Here is a 19,651-nt window from a genome sequence, read left to right as displayed (position 1 = left end):
TCTTTTATAATATTACAAATTTGAATGAAATAAACCAGAAAAGTAGTTCAAATTTTTTAATTTCCCTAAATCTTATTTGTTTAGCTAAGTAAAATATTTCAACATTAAAAAATGTAATTACTTGTTCCTATTTCCACTGACTGCCATTACTAGCTCAGTCACTAAAGTCTAATACTAAAAATGCAAATCTATGGCAGAGTAACTGAAAGTATGGAACCATTAGGTCTCTTCCAGATTTGAGAATATTTTATTTTATTTATTTTTTTTGGCCTCATTGCACAGCATGTGGGATCTTAGTTCCCTGACCAGGGATCGAAAACACTGCCCCCTGCAGTGGAAGCATAGAGTCTTAACCGCTGGACCACCAGGGAAGTCCCTTGAGAATATTTTACAATCATCTAAAATTTTTTTTTATTAGAGAAAATCACTTTATATCAAATTAAAAATTTAAAAATATTTTTAAAAGACACACAAAGCCATTGGATATGATTTATTTTTTCACAGGGTAATCAAGCTATGACTGAAATAACCAATCCATTAATATTATTTGATCATTTAAACAACCAAATAGTGATGCTCGAGATGATCCTGCTTGTATTAGAGCCTTATCAACTGAATAGGATCGACGAATAGAGATATACCACATTTCTAAGACCAAATTACTCTGAGAATGAAGAAACCCCTGTTGGTTAGTGTTAGTTTTGTAAAATGGCTCACCTCATATCAGAAACGCACTTCAATAAATTTCAAAAATAAATAAATAAATAAATAAATACATTTCTACTTGTTACTTCACACAATTCAGTAAGTATCATGAAAATAACTGTTAAATCACATTATTTTATATATCATAATAGCTAAAAAGAAAATATATTTGATACTTACTGGTATAATTCAGTTAGTGGTGAAGTCAAAATGACTAATGTTGTGAAGAGATTATTACAATGGGTATGAATTTTTAAAATTTTATCATCTACACACTCATGAGGATTCAAAAGCTTCTGTACAGATGTGCAAACTGACCATAACATGTTCTCAGTGCATATTAAAATTGTTGTGACATCAAGTCTGTTGGAAAGAAAAAGTAGAAAATCATGTTAAAATCGTTTTTCTGCTTGGTATATACACTATCATCCATAGCTATTATATTAAGAATATGTAAGAATAGATATATTTGGTTAGCTATCAGAGCATCAGAGATCAAAAACAGATAGACAGCATCAAAGATAGCTTTTGAGTTTCCAAGTGTTAGCTGACCCATAATACCATTCATTATCTTTAGGGATAGTGAAGTCTATAGTAGTGAAGTGTTTCTGGAGTACTTCTTTTTTTTTTTTTTTAATGTTTATTTTGCATTATCAAGATACTCTTCAAGAATCTCAAGATACTTTCCTTCAGCCAAAGTCAGCAATTAAATTCAGCAAAAGTCAGATTAAAAGAAAATTTGCTATTATCCATATATGCATGATAGGTAAAAATCTGATAGCAGGACAATTGTCCTCATCCAAGTACAAGGTGTCAAAAGAAAGTCACAAGATTGGGCAACATGTTCTCCCAGCAAGTGGGAGATGAGAAAAAATGACACCAGAAGTGCAAATGGAAAAGCTTATTGTTTCAGAAATTTCCAATATTAAATAAATTTGTGGCAAATATGCTATATTTTTTCTTATTCATAAACTCATTTTTTGGTTTCTATCTTTCTTGAGTTTTAACAGCACTCCAAAGATCTGCTTAAAGACTATTTTGGTATATGACTAAATTGTACAGAGCTCAGTTAATTTCCTCTTTTTTTTCTTTTAAATTCAGTGCTGAAGAAATAGAAGAAAGTTTTGAAGTGATAAGAAACAAATAAGTTTAAGGATCTTTTAAAATGACATTTTGCCTTCAAATGTATTATATATAATACATGTATACATACATTAATAATATATAACATATTATATATAAATCATATATATGGTTTTGGTTATACAACAGTTGGAAGCTACTGGAATTCTAAAAGCATCAAGAATCACCCTTAGGAAGGTTTAATTATAGTTTGCATCCACTCACTCTAATTGCTAATTAAACAATTGCAAATCCAAGATATATATATATACACACAAACACACACATGCCTGTGAAATCTGATTTCCTCACTATCGATGCTTTAGAATTAACCATTCAAATAAAATTATTTATTTATTTTACATATTAAAAACTAGGAGAGATAATTCTAGCTTTGCGTGGCATTTTTATGTAACTACCCAGAAAATAGAAACCAAAAGTCTCTATAGTACAGTTAATCAATTAAATATACTACCTATTTCATGAGCTAATAGTAAATCTGATTTCATAAGCATCTCATAATGGCTTGCCACCTCACAGTCAAAAGTGATTTAAGCTACATCAGGAAAAGAATGAAGGTATTCTTTGCCCTCAAAAGGAATTTTCCGTCTATTCTTCAGAGTTCAATGTTTTTTTAAAAAAATGCTTGGTCAGTAATTTAAAACAGCCTGTTCAAAATACCATACTTATGGAACACTGTAGCAGGACCTAAATGCCCTTCAAATGCAGCATGCTTGATCAGAAAAATAATTCCTACTGGAAAAAAAAAAAAAAGCCTCTGATGTCTTTCGGTTCCTCCTAACATATATCTGAAAAAAAAAATTTTTTATACCTAAAAGGCAGGTCTTAATCATATTAGCCAGAATGTTTGTAAAAACAAAAGCCTTCACTTTGTACAGACCATTGCTGTCATGTAAGCACATTTTTGTAATATTCATTGCCTAGATAACCCATAGAATTGGACTATAATTCAGTCTTTAATTTAAGACCCCGTGACTGCTGCTCCTCATTTTCTGTGATTTCACATTTTGTTGAACTGGCTTTTAGTAATACATAATGAAAAGAAAAGGAAAAAAATAAAGGAAAAGAGGAAAGAAGTAATTAGACTATATTAAGAGACAAATGATTAGACAAAAGAGTTTCCTTAATGAAGATTAACTACACAATTTAAAGTCATTAAAAAAAAACAAAAAAACAAAAATCCCCTGGTTGCCTAGAATCTCAAAGTCAAATTACTTCATCACAGCACTGATGCTTTCTTCTCCATTTCAGGACCTTAATTTTCTCTCTTTATCTTATTTATTAACCTTTGGACATCTATGTCCTAGATTGTAATACATCTTGACTCACACTCTTTAGAAACAAGTGGGTTTTATATACAATTTTAAGAAGAAAAAAGAACAAAGTCATTTTGATTCAAGTTCCACATTTCTACTTAAGTATCTCGGGAAAATTGAATATGATTTCCTTTCAGATGTTAGAAATGTGTTAAATATACAAGGAGCTATGTCATGAGACACAGAATTATATTCTGCTTTATACAAATGAAGAAAAAGTTTTCTTAAAAAACAATGGTTTTCACAACTTCAATTACCTTATCTGTGGAGTTCTCTTATAACTGGGATGGGCCCGAGCATATCTGGAGGCCAGGAGACCCAAAGATTTCTCCAGCACTTCTGCTAGAATCTCCTGGCCTAACTTAGGGGGCAGAATGGTCCAGAGATCGTGATGAAGCGCCCAGAAGAAATAATGCCACATCTGGAGCGAGAAGGAGCATCTTTCCCCCTAGCAAAACCACCACACATTAAAAAAGATAATCACATCTTCCCAAATATCAGTTTGCTTCCTATGAACCTAATTAGTTCAGGCTGAAAGGAAATAGCTGGAGAGTTTGACACACTAGATGACCAAGAAAGATTTTTGACAACATGTAAAACATCCTTATTGACAAAGGAACATATGTTTTATTTCAATTATGAGACCAGACATTCTCATGCAAATCCAGACCACAAGCATTTAACCTAGCATAGCCTTGATTTACCTACTCCTGGTCTAGAGTTTAAAATTTACTTTAAAATAATTGTCTTTATAGCTGCTAACCAAAGTCATGCTAGTTTAAGATACTGGGCCAATTCTTCAAAAATTAAAATTTATTAATTTAAATTGTTTATGGATGTATATTTTTCTGGGATTATTAGCATCACTGAGATCATTTTATAAGTGTTTTAGATTTCACATTGCAATGAAATGACAGAAGCAAAAATAAACTTACATACTATATATTTATCAACATGCATGAAAACAAAGGGGGTGGGTAACTATCGAAGATTGTATTAGGCTATTTCATCCATGGAGTTTTAACAATACTAGAAACAGTAAGATAGTCTGATTTTTGCAAGATTTTGTAAAGTCTAGGCATATGTTATCATCATTTTTTAGTATTTTTACAGTACTTTATTCTTCCAAAGGGCCAGATTTTCATTCCTTTCTACCCCGCTACAGACCTCTTCTCTGTGACAATTTCCCTGACCACAGAGTGAGACCCAACAGCAGCCAAAGACAAGGAAAACAGGCAGAAATGAGAAGGTAGCCTCAAGTGAATTACAACCCTTAATTAGTTAACATGCTCTCAGGGAGGTATGTTATTAATTTCCTCATATTCTTCAGACCAGAGTAAAAGATTATTTGAAATAGATTATTTGAAGTTTGAAGAATGTGTTCTTCAAACACTATCCTGATTATATGTTACTGTATCAAAAGTTAAACGAGAAAAACTTCCAATTTATCTCTAAGTAATCCTCTTGGACTTAAAATTTCTGCTTCGCCCACTACTTATATCTCTCAAACAAATGTCATCTTTTTTTTAAGGATAGTTTTAGTTTTCATTCTTTTTTTATATAAATTTATTTTATTTTATTTATTTTTGGCTGCATTGGGTCTTTGTTGCTGCGCGCGGGCTTTCTCTAGTTGCAGGGAGCAGGGGCTACTCTTCATTGCGGTGCCCGGGCTTCTCATTGCAGTGGCTTCACTTGTTGCAGAGCATAGGCTCTAGGCGCATGGGCTTCAGTAGTTGTGGCTCGCGGGCTCTAGAGCACAGGCACAGTAGTTGTGGCGCAGGGGCTTAGTTGCTCTGCAGCATGTGGGATCTTCCCGGACCAGGGCTCGAACCCATGTCCCTTGCACTGGCAGGCGGACTCTTAACCACTGTGCCACCAGGGAAGCCCAAACAAATGTCATCTTAAAAAAAAGTCTGCTGTTCTCCTATACCTAAAGTTGATCATATCTTATGTGGATACTCCTTACATATCATTCTCCTGGTAATTTCTTTGATTAGTAAAATCTTTTGTAGTTACTGTAATAATAACAATCTATAGTTATTATCTATTGACTTTCAAATGGAGTTTATAAATGAGTAGAATTATTCTCCTTGGGTGGGAAACTTGGATATCAAACTGTCAAAGACTCAAGTTCAAACTGGTGGGGACCTTGACCACTTCTGATTTCCTGACTAGATGTACATGAAAACTGTTTAAGAAAAAAAAAGAATTACAAAATTAATGCAGAAGTCGCAAAATTATAGTTTCTTATATTTTCTTTGTTGTGTGTTCTGTGATAAAGAGTGATTTAAAAATTTCCTCAAGTAAGAAAGTAATTTTAATGCTTGATTTTCTTTATTACTTTCTGTGTTGTGTGTTAAATTATAGTTTCTTATATTTTCTTTGTTGTGTGTTCTGTGATAAAGAGTGATTTAAAAATTTCCTCAAGTAAGAAAGTAATTTTAATGCTTGATTTTCTTTATTACTTTCTGTGTTGTGTGTTAATTAAAGCAAAACCAACCCAACCCGTCATAACTGGCCTGAATGATTTACACTTTCTCCGTGGCAATGGTGAGTGCCTATAATAACATGGCCAACATGATTTCTCATATTTTTCAAAATATAAAAAACCAATTTCCTTAGTAGCCACCTTTTAGCAATAAATGAGAAAATAAAAATAACTTTAGGCACACAGATTTCTTCTCCTAAAGTAAAATATACTTATTTTTAAGACTTTTAAAAATATAAACTTCGGGCTTCCCTGGTGTGGTTGAGAGTCCGCCTGCCGATGCAGGGGACACAGGTTCGTGCCCCGGTGCAGGAGGATCCCACGTGCCGCGGAGCTGCTGGGCCCGTGAGCCATGGCCGCTGAGCCTGCGCGTCCGGAGCCTGTGCTCCGCAACGGTAGAGGACACAACAGTGAGAGGCCCGCGTACCGCAAAAAATAACAATAATAAAATAAAAATAAATAAATAAAAATATAAACTTCATGTTTACTTAAAGACATTCCAAGCTGGTCACCTTTCTCACAATTTTCTTCAAAATGTGTATAAGTTCAATGTATGCAAGGGCTTTCATTAAACTAAATGTGATTCATTTATTTTTCTGAACTGTTTCCCTCTTTGTTGTCATTTCAAAAGTATTCTGCTAGTAAACATCTGTTATTTTTGTAGAGCCACTATAAGGTAAACAGATGTGAGCTTTTATTTAGATTATATATCAGGAAACAAGCAGCTGGGCTTTATTATATAAGCCACTCAATATTATCTTTGAACAGACAATTCTTTATTCTCTATTAGAAAACACAAGTTGCTAAAATTGAGCAGATGTCAACTATACTAAAAGCTTAATTTTAAACATGTAATTTGAACACCCACTGTGCCATCTGACCAGCACCTCATCAGAAAGATACTGAACTCTTTGGCTCTCTCAATCTGACAGTTTAGAAAATGGAAATGATGTATCTAGGGCTCACTTGATATCACAAAATGTGAGAAAATATTGCTCCATACCTTTATAAATTTTTTCACTATTTCTTTACTACTCTCTGCACATGGCGATAGGTTCCCCTGAGATCTCTATCCTACCCTTCCCCTCCAGTCAGGCAGATTTCATCTCCTCTCCTCTCAAAACAGCCCTGCCAAAAACATACTAGTCCTGTTTCACAAATCAATTGGAATAATGGGGGAGCGGAGGAGAGAGGGGTATAGTAAACGGGATAAAACCATGTCAGGGACTCCAGTTGTCAAAACAACTTAGCATCTGTGTTATTTTTAGAAGGTTCTTAGTTTGGGTGAATAGAAAAGCAGTATCACTTTATTTTTCTGAGCATAAATAACAACCACTAACTGCAATTAAGTTGTAACAATTGACCATGTAAGTAAGTGTATGGAAGCTACAGTACCACGTAATCACAGGGTAGCTATCTCGTTACTTCTGTCTTAGAAGCTAAACTCTTGTCATAAGATCTAAGAGCTGTATGTTATATGGTAATTTGTTTTTTTTTTAATACTTGGTAACTTCAATAACAGGTTCTCAATGCATCTACTTATTATTTATACCGTACAACTCTTCTACTTCCCAGTTTGCATAAGAGAAAACATAATACCCCTATGTTGGACATATAGTGAGAGACCTGTTCTTCAAAGGAAACATTATACAAAATTGCTCATTAGTACACTGACACATTGAAATAGTTTGAAACATGAGATGGATTCATTTTCAACCTCTCTGTTTACCTCAAGGCACATAAGGGAGCTGGGATGCTGCCAGGAGAGGGGAAGACCGATATTTTTATTCTTATCTCGGGATACCAGCTGCATCATACCACTTTCCCTTTTTCTTTCTGCTCACTGCTGTTTGAAGTATGTCAGGTTTGGAAAACCCTATATGGATGCTCTTGCAAAAAGAAAATGTATCTGGGAAGGGCCTCTAAAGGACACCCTTTCTAAGACCCATGAAATCGTCTTAGAAAACGTGGAAAGCCCTTTTAAAAAGCTTCTAAGCTGCTCCTCTCTGTTGTGACAACATTTATTATGATAATAACTCAGGCATAAATGGAGCCACTGGAACCTTCAGTGCCAGGAAGGTGACAGGAGTGACTTCACTTAATAAAACTCCACTCCGTTTTTCTCAATACTCCATAGATATAATGTTTCACCCCACCCTGAAGTCAACTTCAAGGGATTTCAAGAGTTGTGGTTTATGTATAATCAATGGGATTCAGGGGAACAGAAACTAATGAAGCCTGATGATGAATAATTTTAATTGATCCTGGCTTGGGTTGCACTGGGAATCATTAGGTTTTAATTCAGTAGAAATTTGGGATTTCAAAACATGGGTTAAATGAAAATAGGTAAGCTATAAATGATCAGATGGGTCTTAAAGCACACTCATAAGAACATACAATAAGAAGGAAAAAATAAGTATAAAGAATAAAGCTGCTTAATAAAAAATATTTATCAAACACAGATGGAAATATATAACAAGAAAAAACTGCAAGGATACCTATAACTGGTCCCTTTGAAAACAATATAAGGTTGTAGTATTTTGGCATTGTTTCTCTTTGAGTTTTCATTGTACCCCATTATATTCCAACTTATTATATAGCACTGAAACACTGCAGCTCAAATTAAGTTATTTTTACTTTTAAGCAGAAGGAGAGTTCTAATTATTTCAGGTTTTTAAAAACAGTGTTTTTCTAAGTACGAATTCAATATTTAAAAAACATTATCCTAACAGCCTTCGTGTGTCAGTACTGCCAAGCTCATGTTTCTAATTAGCCAGAAAGCAGGTAGGCAGTAAAACATATTTGTGTAAAAACGGAGGGACAGTAAACTTAACTTCACACCTCATAAAAAGCTTTGTAGTCATCCCAGTGGTGGCTCTCAGCATCCTGTAAAATGCTTGTAGCACAAACTCTGACGCAGTAGTCCGTAACCTGAAACTGTAGAGTGTTGATGAATTCCTGATATTGTTGGACAGGTACCAGGAATATGGGTCTGTTCAGAGGGAATGATCAAAGAGACAGAGATTTAAGGCCTGTGCAGTAGGAGGTAACAATCTCCAGTACTACAAATGGTTTTGATTATTAGATATCAATCATTCATTTCCTCCTAATGCTGAAGTCTGCATCCACATTCACTTTCCAAAAAGAAAAAAAAAAAAAAAATAGCTGGTCTTTGTTTTGCAAGTCCTTTGAAAACGTACATCTGCTGTTCCACAAATATGCACTTCAGCTTGAGACAAACTGCATTGTCAATACATCATTCAAAAATAAAAGTATTCTTTGTAAGCCTATTATTAGAGATCAGTGCATTATTTAGGCATTAGGTTACCGTTATTATAGAGAAAAACATGCATTTGTTAGAACCAACTTTTGTAAAGCTATCACACATCCCACAAACACACTCTTTTTATTTTAAAAATTGTAATTTTGTAGATGTCAATTATCTCATAAACTGTTTTACAATATTCTACAGAAATAAAGTGATTGCTGGCACATTTTGTTTATAAATTCAACAATCTGACTACTTAAGAGAATTAAAGAAATATCATAGTAATATCCTACAACAAGCCAAATTTACTTTTATCTTCAGCTATTTTTAGTACACTCTCTTTGCTTCCTCTCATTACTACGAAGGGATTGCAAAGGCTAAATAAGGCATATAGACTAGATTCTTGGGCTCACACTGGACTGCCCAGTCTACATGCTCCCTTTGCAAGGGACTGTGCTCTCTTCTAGAGAGCACAAGAGCAGCCAGATAGACCATGTGATAATACCTCTGGTCATTTTTCTTCTCTATCCAGAAAACATTTGGTCTTTTTGGACTACTAATACATGAAAATTATGACTGCCAGATGCTTCCTCTTCAAATATGAAGGATAGCTTATTATTAAATGGATGTTATGAAATATGTTTACGTTTGTCAATAAAATAGATTGAAATGCATCTCTTCTCTATGCCTGCTCCTAACATCTAGTTGGCCTAGGAACAAAAGAGAAGGGCATTTTCCACAAATATTGTTTTGTGTGACAACAAGAAGTTTGTTTTTCCTTTTCAGTGTAGTCAATACAATGTGCCTTACAGAATGGAAAGGGTTTGTTTGGTCATGTCATAACAACATGCCGAAAATAGTCGCTCCAGTTTAGAGAATGGGAAATGCAAGGGTCATCTGAGTGGGCCTTTAGAGGGAATACCTATCCTTCTTACTATCTGTATATCTGGTTTAATACACCCCATGCTCTACCTGTTTGACATTTCCTAGTCAAGACAAATGAAAATAATTCACCATGTTAATTATTATTTTCTTCTTCTCAAATATTATTATCAAAATTCCACCTCTGTGATATCCAAAGATTACATGTTACTTTAAGAATGGCCATCAACTTAATATAAATGACACTCACTTCTTAGTATTTTCTTTCATCAAATTATCATATTGCATAAAATGCTGGAAGACATACACTGCCGTGGAGAGCAGCATGTGCAAGTTTTTCAGGGGTGCTTTGGAAGGAACCTCCTTGCCTCTCTCTTGCAGTCTGGCCAGGACAGCTGTTGCCACTTTACAACAGGCCTCCACAAAGTTTGCTCTAATTTCCTGAAAAGAATCATCTCTGCATGCCAGAGCCAGTGGAAGGATTGTGTCAAGTTTTTCCATGATGTCAGAACAAAACTAGGGAGAAATAAATGTAGCACTGAGTTATTTGTATTCTGACAGCACCGTGTAATTTATGTACAGGGGAGCTAAATTCCAAAATAATGAATTTGGCATCAAACATAAATATAATGACACAACTTTATAATAATCGATTTCTCTGTTGTAGAAAGTTAAATGTTTTATTTCAAATAAAGAAAGACCAAAATGATGCTTCTCTGTATATAACCGTCAAACCTTATGCTTACCAGAGAGACATTATGAAAAACTCATGAAATAGCTTTAAATTACTTTTATTTGTAGTTAATAGAACTCAGAAAATATGTATCCATGATTACATTATTTTTAACTTATTCCTGGTTTTTTTTCGCTAAATTTTCATAGAAGTATTTTTTTAAATTAATCACCACAGATAAATGAGGCTATATCAGTTTAACTTAAACAATCTAAAAGCATCAGAAACAATCTCATATAGCATCTTCTTATTGGTAAAGAGTCAGCAACTCTCAGAAGTGATGCACTTAGCTTTTCTCTAGTTGTGAAGTTACTCCTTCTTAATGGCAAAGGAGGCGTGATGGATGCATGGGAAGGTGCAACTTGCCTCCACTCCAGGTCGGCCAAAAGTGTTCCCTGGGGAATGTTCTGGAGCCTCAGGGTGGCAATAGGGGATTAAGGCCACCTTTAAAAACTCTCTTTCAAAAACATTTCAGGGGCTTCCCTGGTGGTGCAGTGGTTAAGAATCTGCCTGCCAATGCAGGGGACAAGGGTACGAGCCCTGGTCCAGAAAGATCCCACATGCCGCAGAGCAACTAAGCCCGTGCACCACAGCTACTGAGCATGCACTCTGGAGCCCACGAGCCACAACTACTGAGCCCACGTGCCACAACTACTGAAGCCCGCACGCCTAGAGCCTGTGCTCCGCAACAAGAGAAGCCACTGCAGTGAGAAGCCAGTGCACCACAACGAAGAGTAGCCCCCGCTCGCGGCAACTAGAGAAAGCCCGCGTGCAGCAACAAAGACCCAATGCAGCCAAAAATAAATAAATAAATACATTAATTTATTAAAAAAAAAATTTCAATGATACGTTGCTGACCTCACTGCGGGCTTAATGCTGAGTAACTATATTTCTCTATTTCCGTAATTACTTCCTGTTTTCTCAGTATGTTCCGTGACTCTCAGAACACAGATGTAAGACTAATGTTAAAGGAATGGTCACTAAGGTGTAAATAAAGATTTAAAAGTTGCCCAAACCAATAAAAGACAGTAACTCCTTCAGCCTCCTAAATTTCTCCTGGAGTCATTCAAAGGTATAACCCAAACAAGCAGTTTCTCAGCCCCCCAGGAAGTCACAGAGGCCCTCTCTTTAGTTACCTCAGATTCATGGAGCAAAAAGTTGGCAGCAGGTTTAAGTCCTTTTAGCTAGCACAGTGGCCCATAGATACCAGAGAAGAAAACTGGTACTGGGTCAAGTGCCAAGTGTTTCCCAAGAGACTCCATCATTTTTCTATTGGTTCCCTTTGCAATAGCGTATATGAAAAAAAAAATCTCATATGCCAATCTAATTTGAAAGGATTTCATTTGATACTTGCCTTTGCAATTTTCTTTGGTTGGTCTGCCTCAGGAACCGCACGGTTATCTTGCCAAACTTGCTGGACATTTACAAGGTTCAAAGCATAGCTCATAGCTGAAGACCTTTCATTCTGTTCCTGTTGGAGAATTTTTGTGGAAAAGTCTTCAATGGCTGTTGTTATACAATGTGCCATGGGAAGAGACACTTCTTTAAATGCACTTCTCCAGCCAAAATTTAGTAAAGTAGCCTGAAATATAAGTTTATATGAAGTTATATTAATCTTAAATCAGCAAGTGTTGTTCTATTGTTACAGATGTAAAAGTATTACTTTCATTCAGCATGTTGAATGTAGGTATTCTTTAATAAACTGTAAAAGCCATTCTTACAACCTAAAAATATTACCCAGTGAATAAAGCAATATACAAAAACATGCATTCTTTACACACAGTAATATACTGTCATTTCATTTTAATTCATCAGTGGATTTAATCAAAAACTTTGTTTTTTCAAAATTTAATCTCTTAAATATAGTTCAATAAAACCATCTTTATGAGAGCTGAAAGTTCCACTTACTATTTATCACATAAAGCGGTCTTTAAATTCAATATATTTAATAAAGCCTATATTAGATTTTTAGAGTCTTTTTTATAGTTTATTGTTGACAAGTATTGCAACATAAGACAGCATTTAATATTCAATCTTTTATTTCTTTTTCATTCTCAGAAATCCAGACAAGCCAAAAAAATAGCAATAAGAAATAAATTTCTCAGAGAAAATATACCACTGTGTGTTTCTAGATTTTTATTTCTTTAGAATTTTACTTAGTTTCTCCACCCACAAAGTGGTAAGCAGCACTACTTTTGTTCCAGAAAATGAGGACTTAAAATGACCTGCATTGCTCTGTGTGTGGGGAGTGGGAGAGGCTGGGGTGGAGGGTGGTGGTGTTTTCTTTTTTTCTTTTGGTCTTTGGCTCATGTGGCTGTATGTTTACAAATGTATATTCCCCTCAAGTCCTCTAATGTTCTCTAAAGTATAAAAGCATTATGGATAGTAAGCTGAATATATGCTTAGGATTAAACTTTTCCTGTTTTAGTGTAATCTTGTTTACAGCAATAATTTACCTACTCCAACTTCAGAAGACACTAGGCTTGATATTCCTAACTGAATTACTTACTTTTCTGGATCTCAAGTTTTTTGTTGGAAAAATAAAAGAGCTGAACTGAATGGTTTCTACGGTCTCTTTCAGTCTAAAATTACTGAGATGATGATCATTAGCTTAATTTTCTAGTATACATAATCCCACTAAGCGTTAATTTAATGCTTTTTTTGTACTGAATATACATGCAGTACAAAGTAATAAAGGTGATTCATCTTCTAGAGCTAAAATTCTATGATCCCATAACTCTATAATCAGAAAAAGTGGCTCTCCTTCTCATTATGCTTATAATTAAGATGTAATTGAAATTTCCTTTCTAAAGTTTCTTTGGACCTTTAACATCATAGGGCCTGCCTAAAGATACAACTCTCATTTTATTTTTACATAAAATGAATCAATAATTGAGTCTACTGAGCTCATATTATTTCTTTTCTCATAAGTGAAACTTTGAAAGTGCCATGCGTGTAGTTCTGTGCTGTAACAGTATTTTCTTGGGATGCATTTACGATAGAAATATAAAAAGGAACCTACCTTCATAAAAATTAAAAACAACAACAACAACAATAAAACTCTGCTTTTTGTTCCCCCACCAGGGCATGTCTATTCATTAAAATCATTCATTCATGCATTCAAGGCAAGACGTTACGGGGAAAATCGCCATCAATTGCCATGGTCACAGTGACTTTTTGTGCCTATGTGCGTGCCACGATGATTACCTTTGCCCATGGTAATTTATATGTAATTATACTACCTCCTAAATTCTCTTTTCAAAATATGGAAAACCAAGCACGTTAATAGCTGATCTTAAAAAGAAAATTGAAAACACTTACTATTCAAATTTCCTCCTAGAAGTCTATTTATTTACATAAAATATCATTGGCTTACTTCTACTCTTCCCATCTGATGTTTGGAATCATACACCTTCCAGTTAGAATATATAAGATTTACTAGTTGATCCAAGAAAAAAAAAAGAGGAAATAATGTAGTTTTCTGTTCTGTGTACAAAGGAGCTACCCACTAAATCCCTTTCTTCTATTACCTAATGCTAATTTCTTAATAACTACTCTGATTTTTGGTTAAAACATAATGTATAATTTCGCCTTTTTTCTGATTATTTTCCTTGCTTTCTACATTGAAACTCTGTTAAAACTCTATGTTCTTTTGCCTTTTTAAAGGTTTACCTACTAGATCAGTCAAGATCCATTCAGAAAATAGAAACCACTCTCGGTATTTTGAAAGGAAGAATTTTAATGTAAGGTATTAATTACTAAGGTGATAGAAGATTTGAGGAGCCAAACATGGGTTATGAAGCAAGACAGTTATTTTATTACTATTACTATTACTACTACTACCACTAGCTACGACCGCTCCTAGGGCTGGAGGAACAAAGAATGGGAACAGTGCTATGGAAGTGTAGTCCCCGGGGCCACCAGTGAAGGAGGCCAACCTGCCAGGCGGACCTGAAACCTCAGAGAGAGGACTGTGTGTGTGGAGCAGCATGAAAGAAATGAAGGAGTCACAGCTACTCCTGGAGATGTTCTCTAAAACAGAGCAAGGGGAAGAAATCCTCTGGTTTCTCTCCAAGAACTACCCTCCAATCTTCCCTTAGGGCTTTTCATTGGCCAAACCTACCCAGGTCCAGAAAGCCAGAAAGCCTGGAAGAGGTTTTTCTCTACAATACAGAACAGAGCAGAGGAAGAGTGGTAATGGATCTGAGAGCAAACAGGGGCACGCTGGGCACACTCAAATAAGAGGCCAGTTCAAACTATTCTTTCCTCTTCCCTTTCCTTTTTCATCTCCACTTTCTCACTTTTCAACAGTTGTCTACAGTCCAAATTCTCAAGGTGTAGACCCCGAGTGGGATGAGAACAAAGATCTCTTCACTGCCAGTTCCCTACTCCTTGCATGGAACACACTGTGCAGCACAGCAGTGTTCCCACTAAATTTAACTTTCATCAAAATTAATAAGACAATTTTCAACCAGGAATTATTTTTTTAGTGGCAAAGGGTAAAACTCAAGACATTTTGATTCATAAAGGAGTCATATAAAAATGATGATGCTATTACATATGAATAAAAAACCACCACCCATTTTTCCTCACTTACCTCTTTTACTGGTAGCAATTGCTCTGAAGGAATACTGGTTTCATTTGTTCTAGGTTTCTCTATTACAACTTCTCTATTGGATGTCTCCAAAATTTCTATGCAATAGAAAACAAACACACAAACTTACATTAAGAAAAACCATACTAGATGTGATTAATAGGTTAAAATTAATTACGTAGAAAAGCTCTATCCATAGTACACACACACACATACAAACACATCAAGGTACAAAGAATACAGTCAACAAGATGTAGGGTGACATTGCCTTCACAATAATGAGAGGATCAAAATATAGAGTCCTTTTCTATACATACAACTTGATGGAATTTATATACTATTTATATTCAAATTTGATGTATATGCATATATAATCTGTAAAATTCAGATCCTTTTGTCATTAATTCATTTTCATGTTAATAATGTAGGATAAGTTAACAATACAAAGTAAATATTAATTTCTTTGTTCATTTAAAAAGCTAAATTCTGAAGTACTGCTTTAAAAACCAGTGGTGTTCTTTAGCACATTAATATTTCTTTTTTTGAAACAAGGGAGAACAAAAGCACATGGATAAACATTATCATATCAGGAAAAATTATACTTTTAATAAGATTATCAATGAGTCATTGGAAAAACACAAACACTGAGACAGGTAAGAAGTGATCTCTAGCTTCTAAAATGGAAATACTTCCTCAACTTTTATTTTTCAGAATTAAGAAATTCTTTCCATGGGAAAAATACAGATCTACAAAAATGTAATGAATAAATATGCCGAAGAGATCCTTCCATTTTCTATTATGGTTCTATTAATAATAGTTTAATTCAATATGAATGACTTAGCAATTATCTTTTGGTTTTGCTTAGACTTGATATATGATGACGAATTATATAGCATGATTAATTTTTCTTTTATTTTAATAATCTTAAGAGTCAGTTTCTCCTTATCTCCTGGGCAAACAAATCTCCAAATATCAGTGATTCTTATCGGTAGGGCTTCTGACAAATATAGTCCTCTAGAAAATATGTGGGATATTTGTTTGTTTTTCTAAATATGGTTCTATGAGCTTAATCATGAATGATTCCTAAGTAACACAATCCACAGAAACATTCTCTCAAAAGGTAAATATTCCAATTGGTAGGTGATAACAACAACCTTTTGAGAAATGTTATCAGAGTTAATTCTGAGGAAAAGTTTCCCCCAACTCTAGTGTTTCTTAATCACTTTGGATTTGTGAACACTTCATAGAACTTGATTAAAGTGACAGAACACTTCATCCAAAATGCACAATATGACTGTGTGCGCGCACACACACTCACAGGTGCTATTGGAGATTCCCAGGCCCTCTTGTAAAGCACGTTCACGATCCTCAAGGGGCCATGGACTGCAGTTGAGGAATCCTGCTTCATTTCTCAACACACATGACAACATAGACAAGTTTTAGATCAGTGTTATACCATTTAACCTAAAATGCTTTCTCTATGGCTTGCATTTTATTACATCTTTTGCAGAAGCTAGTGTTATTAATAAGGATCAATCTCAATACTGAAATAAAATCCAGATTAAGCAGACTTTTAAATAAAGAAAAATGAAACTATAAGTCTATTAAAGAAAATATGGAATTTTTTCCCCCAAAGATACAAGATAGAGACTTTTCAGAAGGACACAGAAGCCATAAAACAATTCTGCATAACAAAAATATTGCTAATTGAACTGGATATGAAAAACTGGCTTGTAACTCTCTCTCAATGTCCATAGCTTTAAAAAAAATTAATAGACTTTAGCTTTTCAAGCAGTTTTAGCCTTTTAGAAAAAAATGAGCAGAAAGTACAGAGTTCCCATATACTCCCTCTCCCCCTGCCCTCAGTTTCCCCTACTGTTAACATCTTACATTGGTGTGGGATATTTGTTACAATTGATGAACCAATATTGATAGATTACTATTTACTAAGGTCCATAATTTGCATTAGGGTTCATTTTTTGCATGGTGCAGTTCTATGGCTTTGCCAAATGCATAGTGTCATGCATCCACCATTACTATCACACAGATTAATTTCACTGCTCTAAAAATCCCCTGTGTTCCACCTACTCACCTCTACTCCCCTCCTCACTCTCCTTAGCAACCACTGATCTTTTACTGTCTATACTTTTGCTTTACCCAGGACGTCTTATAGTTGGAATCATATAGTATGCAGGCTTTTCAGATTGGCTTCTTTCACTTAGCAATATTCATTTAAGTTTCCTCCACGTTTTGTGTGGCTTGATATCTCTTTTTTTTAAATCAATGAATAATATTCCATTGTATTGGCATACCACAGTTTATCCATTGACCTACTGAAGGACATCTTGGCTGCTTCCAAATTTTGGCAATTATGAATAAAACTGCTGTAAACATTCATGTGCTGGTTTTTGTGTGGACATAAGTTCTCAACTCATTTGCATAAATACCTAGGAGTGTGATTACTAGATCACATAAGGCAAGGTTTAGCTTTATGAGATAACAACCACACAGTTTTCGAAAGAGACTGTACTATTTTACATTCCTATTAGCAATGAATGAGGGTTCCTGTTGCTTCACATCCTTGCCAGAATTTGGTGGTGTTAGTGTTCTGGGTTTTGGCCACTCTAGTAGGAGTGTAATGGTATCTCCTTGTTTCAATTTGCCTTTCTCTGATGACATACGTTGCTGAGCATCTTTTCATATGCTTATTTGCCATCTGTATATCTTCTTTTTTTTTTTTTTTTTTTTTTTTGCTGTACGCGGGCCTCTCACTGCTGTGGCCTCTCCCGTTGCGGAGCACAGGCTCCGGACACACAGGCTCCGCGGCCATGGCTCGCGGGCCCAGCCGCTCCGCGGCATGTGGGATCTTCCGGGATCGGGGCACGAACCCGTGTCCCCTGCATCGGCAGGCGGACTCTCAACCACTGCGCCACCAGGGAAGCCCTTTTGCTCATTTTTAAATTGAGTTTTGTTTTCCTGTTGAATTTTAAGAGTTCTTTGTATATTTTGGATACAAGGTCTTTATCAGATATGTATTTTGCAAACGTCTTTCTCAGTCTACGTTTTGTGTTTTCATCCTCTCTATGATCATTCCTTTTTACTTAGCAATTCCACCTTAGTAATTTACTGTCCAGATATACATGAGGACATATAAGACATAGTTCAAGTAAATTTGCCGTATCATTGTTTGTGGAAGCAAATGAAGAGGAAAAAACAACCCTATGTGTCTATTAATGAGTAGCTGATTAAATTATGGTACATGCACCAATAGAAAACTATTCAGCTGTTTTTCTGAATATGGGGTGTTTCTAGATAATTGTTAATAAAAAAAAAGAATCTCTGTATAGTATGACAAGATTTTGTGTTATTTTAACATGGGGATATATATGGAAGTAGTTGCCTTTGGAAAGGGAAACTAGACAAATGGAGTGGAAAAAGACTTAATTTTAACCATATATTCTTTTATCCTGTTTAAAATTTTACTACATGTCTGGACAATTATTGGAAAATATTTTTAAAGAAGAAAAAAATAATAAAGATCAAGTTGTCAATGACATGAAGAGGAAGCACTTGGATTCTTAATGTCACTTTACTTTTCTACAGATAGGTCATAAAAAAATAGTTGATGTAAAAGGTATTCACCCTGGAAAAATAACATTAATTCAAAGCACAAGCTTTGCAGATCTATTCTTGGAACTAACTATTTGTCATTGTGTAACTATAGTTTAAAACTTACAAAAAAGGTTAATTATCTTATATTTATCATTTCATTCCCAAATACATTCTGCTTATTCACTCAAGGTAATGGGCTTTGATGTTTACACACACCGGCTACCTATTTTCAAGATGAATTAAAAAATAAGATAAGCTTCCCAAGACTTCTTTTGCTGGTGAGCAATTCTATAGTAAGATAGAAAAAGAATTATTGAGCAATTATGATAACCTGTATAATATAATCTTCCCCTCCAAATTAAAAATGTTAAAAAAAATTTAATCCTATACAGAGAAGCCAAAGGGATTATTTTAAGGCAGGATTAGTAACACTGAATCTAGACTAATAAGATATCTCACGATTTTAACGAATTGTGGCATTTTTATATTTGTTTGGAATTCAAAATGGTCAATTTCAAAATTTGGCATTGTCAAACTTTATGAGCTCTTTGAACATTTAACAAATTATTTCACCTATTTAAAAATATATTGGACATTCTATACACTTATTAGCATTGTCTAGAGAAGGTAGCCCATTTTTGGCTCATCGTTCTAAAACATAGTTATTTGCATGCAGTCAACACTGGTTTCTTTAAGAGCGTGCCCAGACTAAGGACCTCAGTAGAGTAGGGCAGAGGGTCACAGGAATGCCAGCTGCTGAACAGCCTCTGCCTATGGAGTTTGCTGTGGTTCATTTTACACTTCTGGTTAGTTTCCACACTGCCGTTTTCTTTCATAGAGAGTAGAGGTTGGCAGTACTTCCCTGTGACATCCACTTTCACACCCAAATTGGTCTTCATAGGCTCCCATT

General features: G+C 34.9%; 1 protein-coding gene across 3 annotated transcripts in view; it reads right to left on the bottom strand.

Annotated features, from left to right (window-relative positions):
* Positions 1-19,651, bottom strand: part of KIAA0825 — a 406,374-nt gene that overhangs the window by 263,693 nt on the left and 123,030 nt on the right. For all 3 annotated transcript variants that reach the window (XM_082623469.1, XM_082623471.1, XM_082623470.1), the window contains exons 8-13: positions 15,133-15,227; positions 11,890-12,117; positions 10,053-10,318; positions 8,494-8,644; positions 3,422-3,612; positions 886-1,068 (exon numbers count right to left, since the gene is read on the bottom strand). In XM_082623469.1, the coding sequence (XP_082479595.1) occupies positions 886-1,068; positions 3,422-3,612; positions 8,494-8,644; positions 10,053-10,318; positions 11,890-12,117; positions 15,133-15,227 (1,114 nt within the window). The remainder of the gene's footprint in view (positions 1-885; positions 1,069-3,421; positions 3,613-8,493; positions 8,645-10,052; positions 10,319-11,889; positions 12,118-15,132; positions 15,228-19,651) is intronic.

Source organism: Mesoplodon mirus, assembly GCF_964341445.2.
Source record: "Mesoplodon mirus genome assembly, chromosome: 5".
In the NCBI taxonomy this organism is placed as follows: Eukaryota; Metazoa; Chordata; class Mammalia; order Artiodactyla; family Ziphiidae; genus Mesoplodon; species Mesoplodon mirus.
The sequence above is the reverse complement of the archived record's forward strand: the minus strand, read 5'-3'. Positions and strand labels throughout refer to the sequence as shown.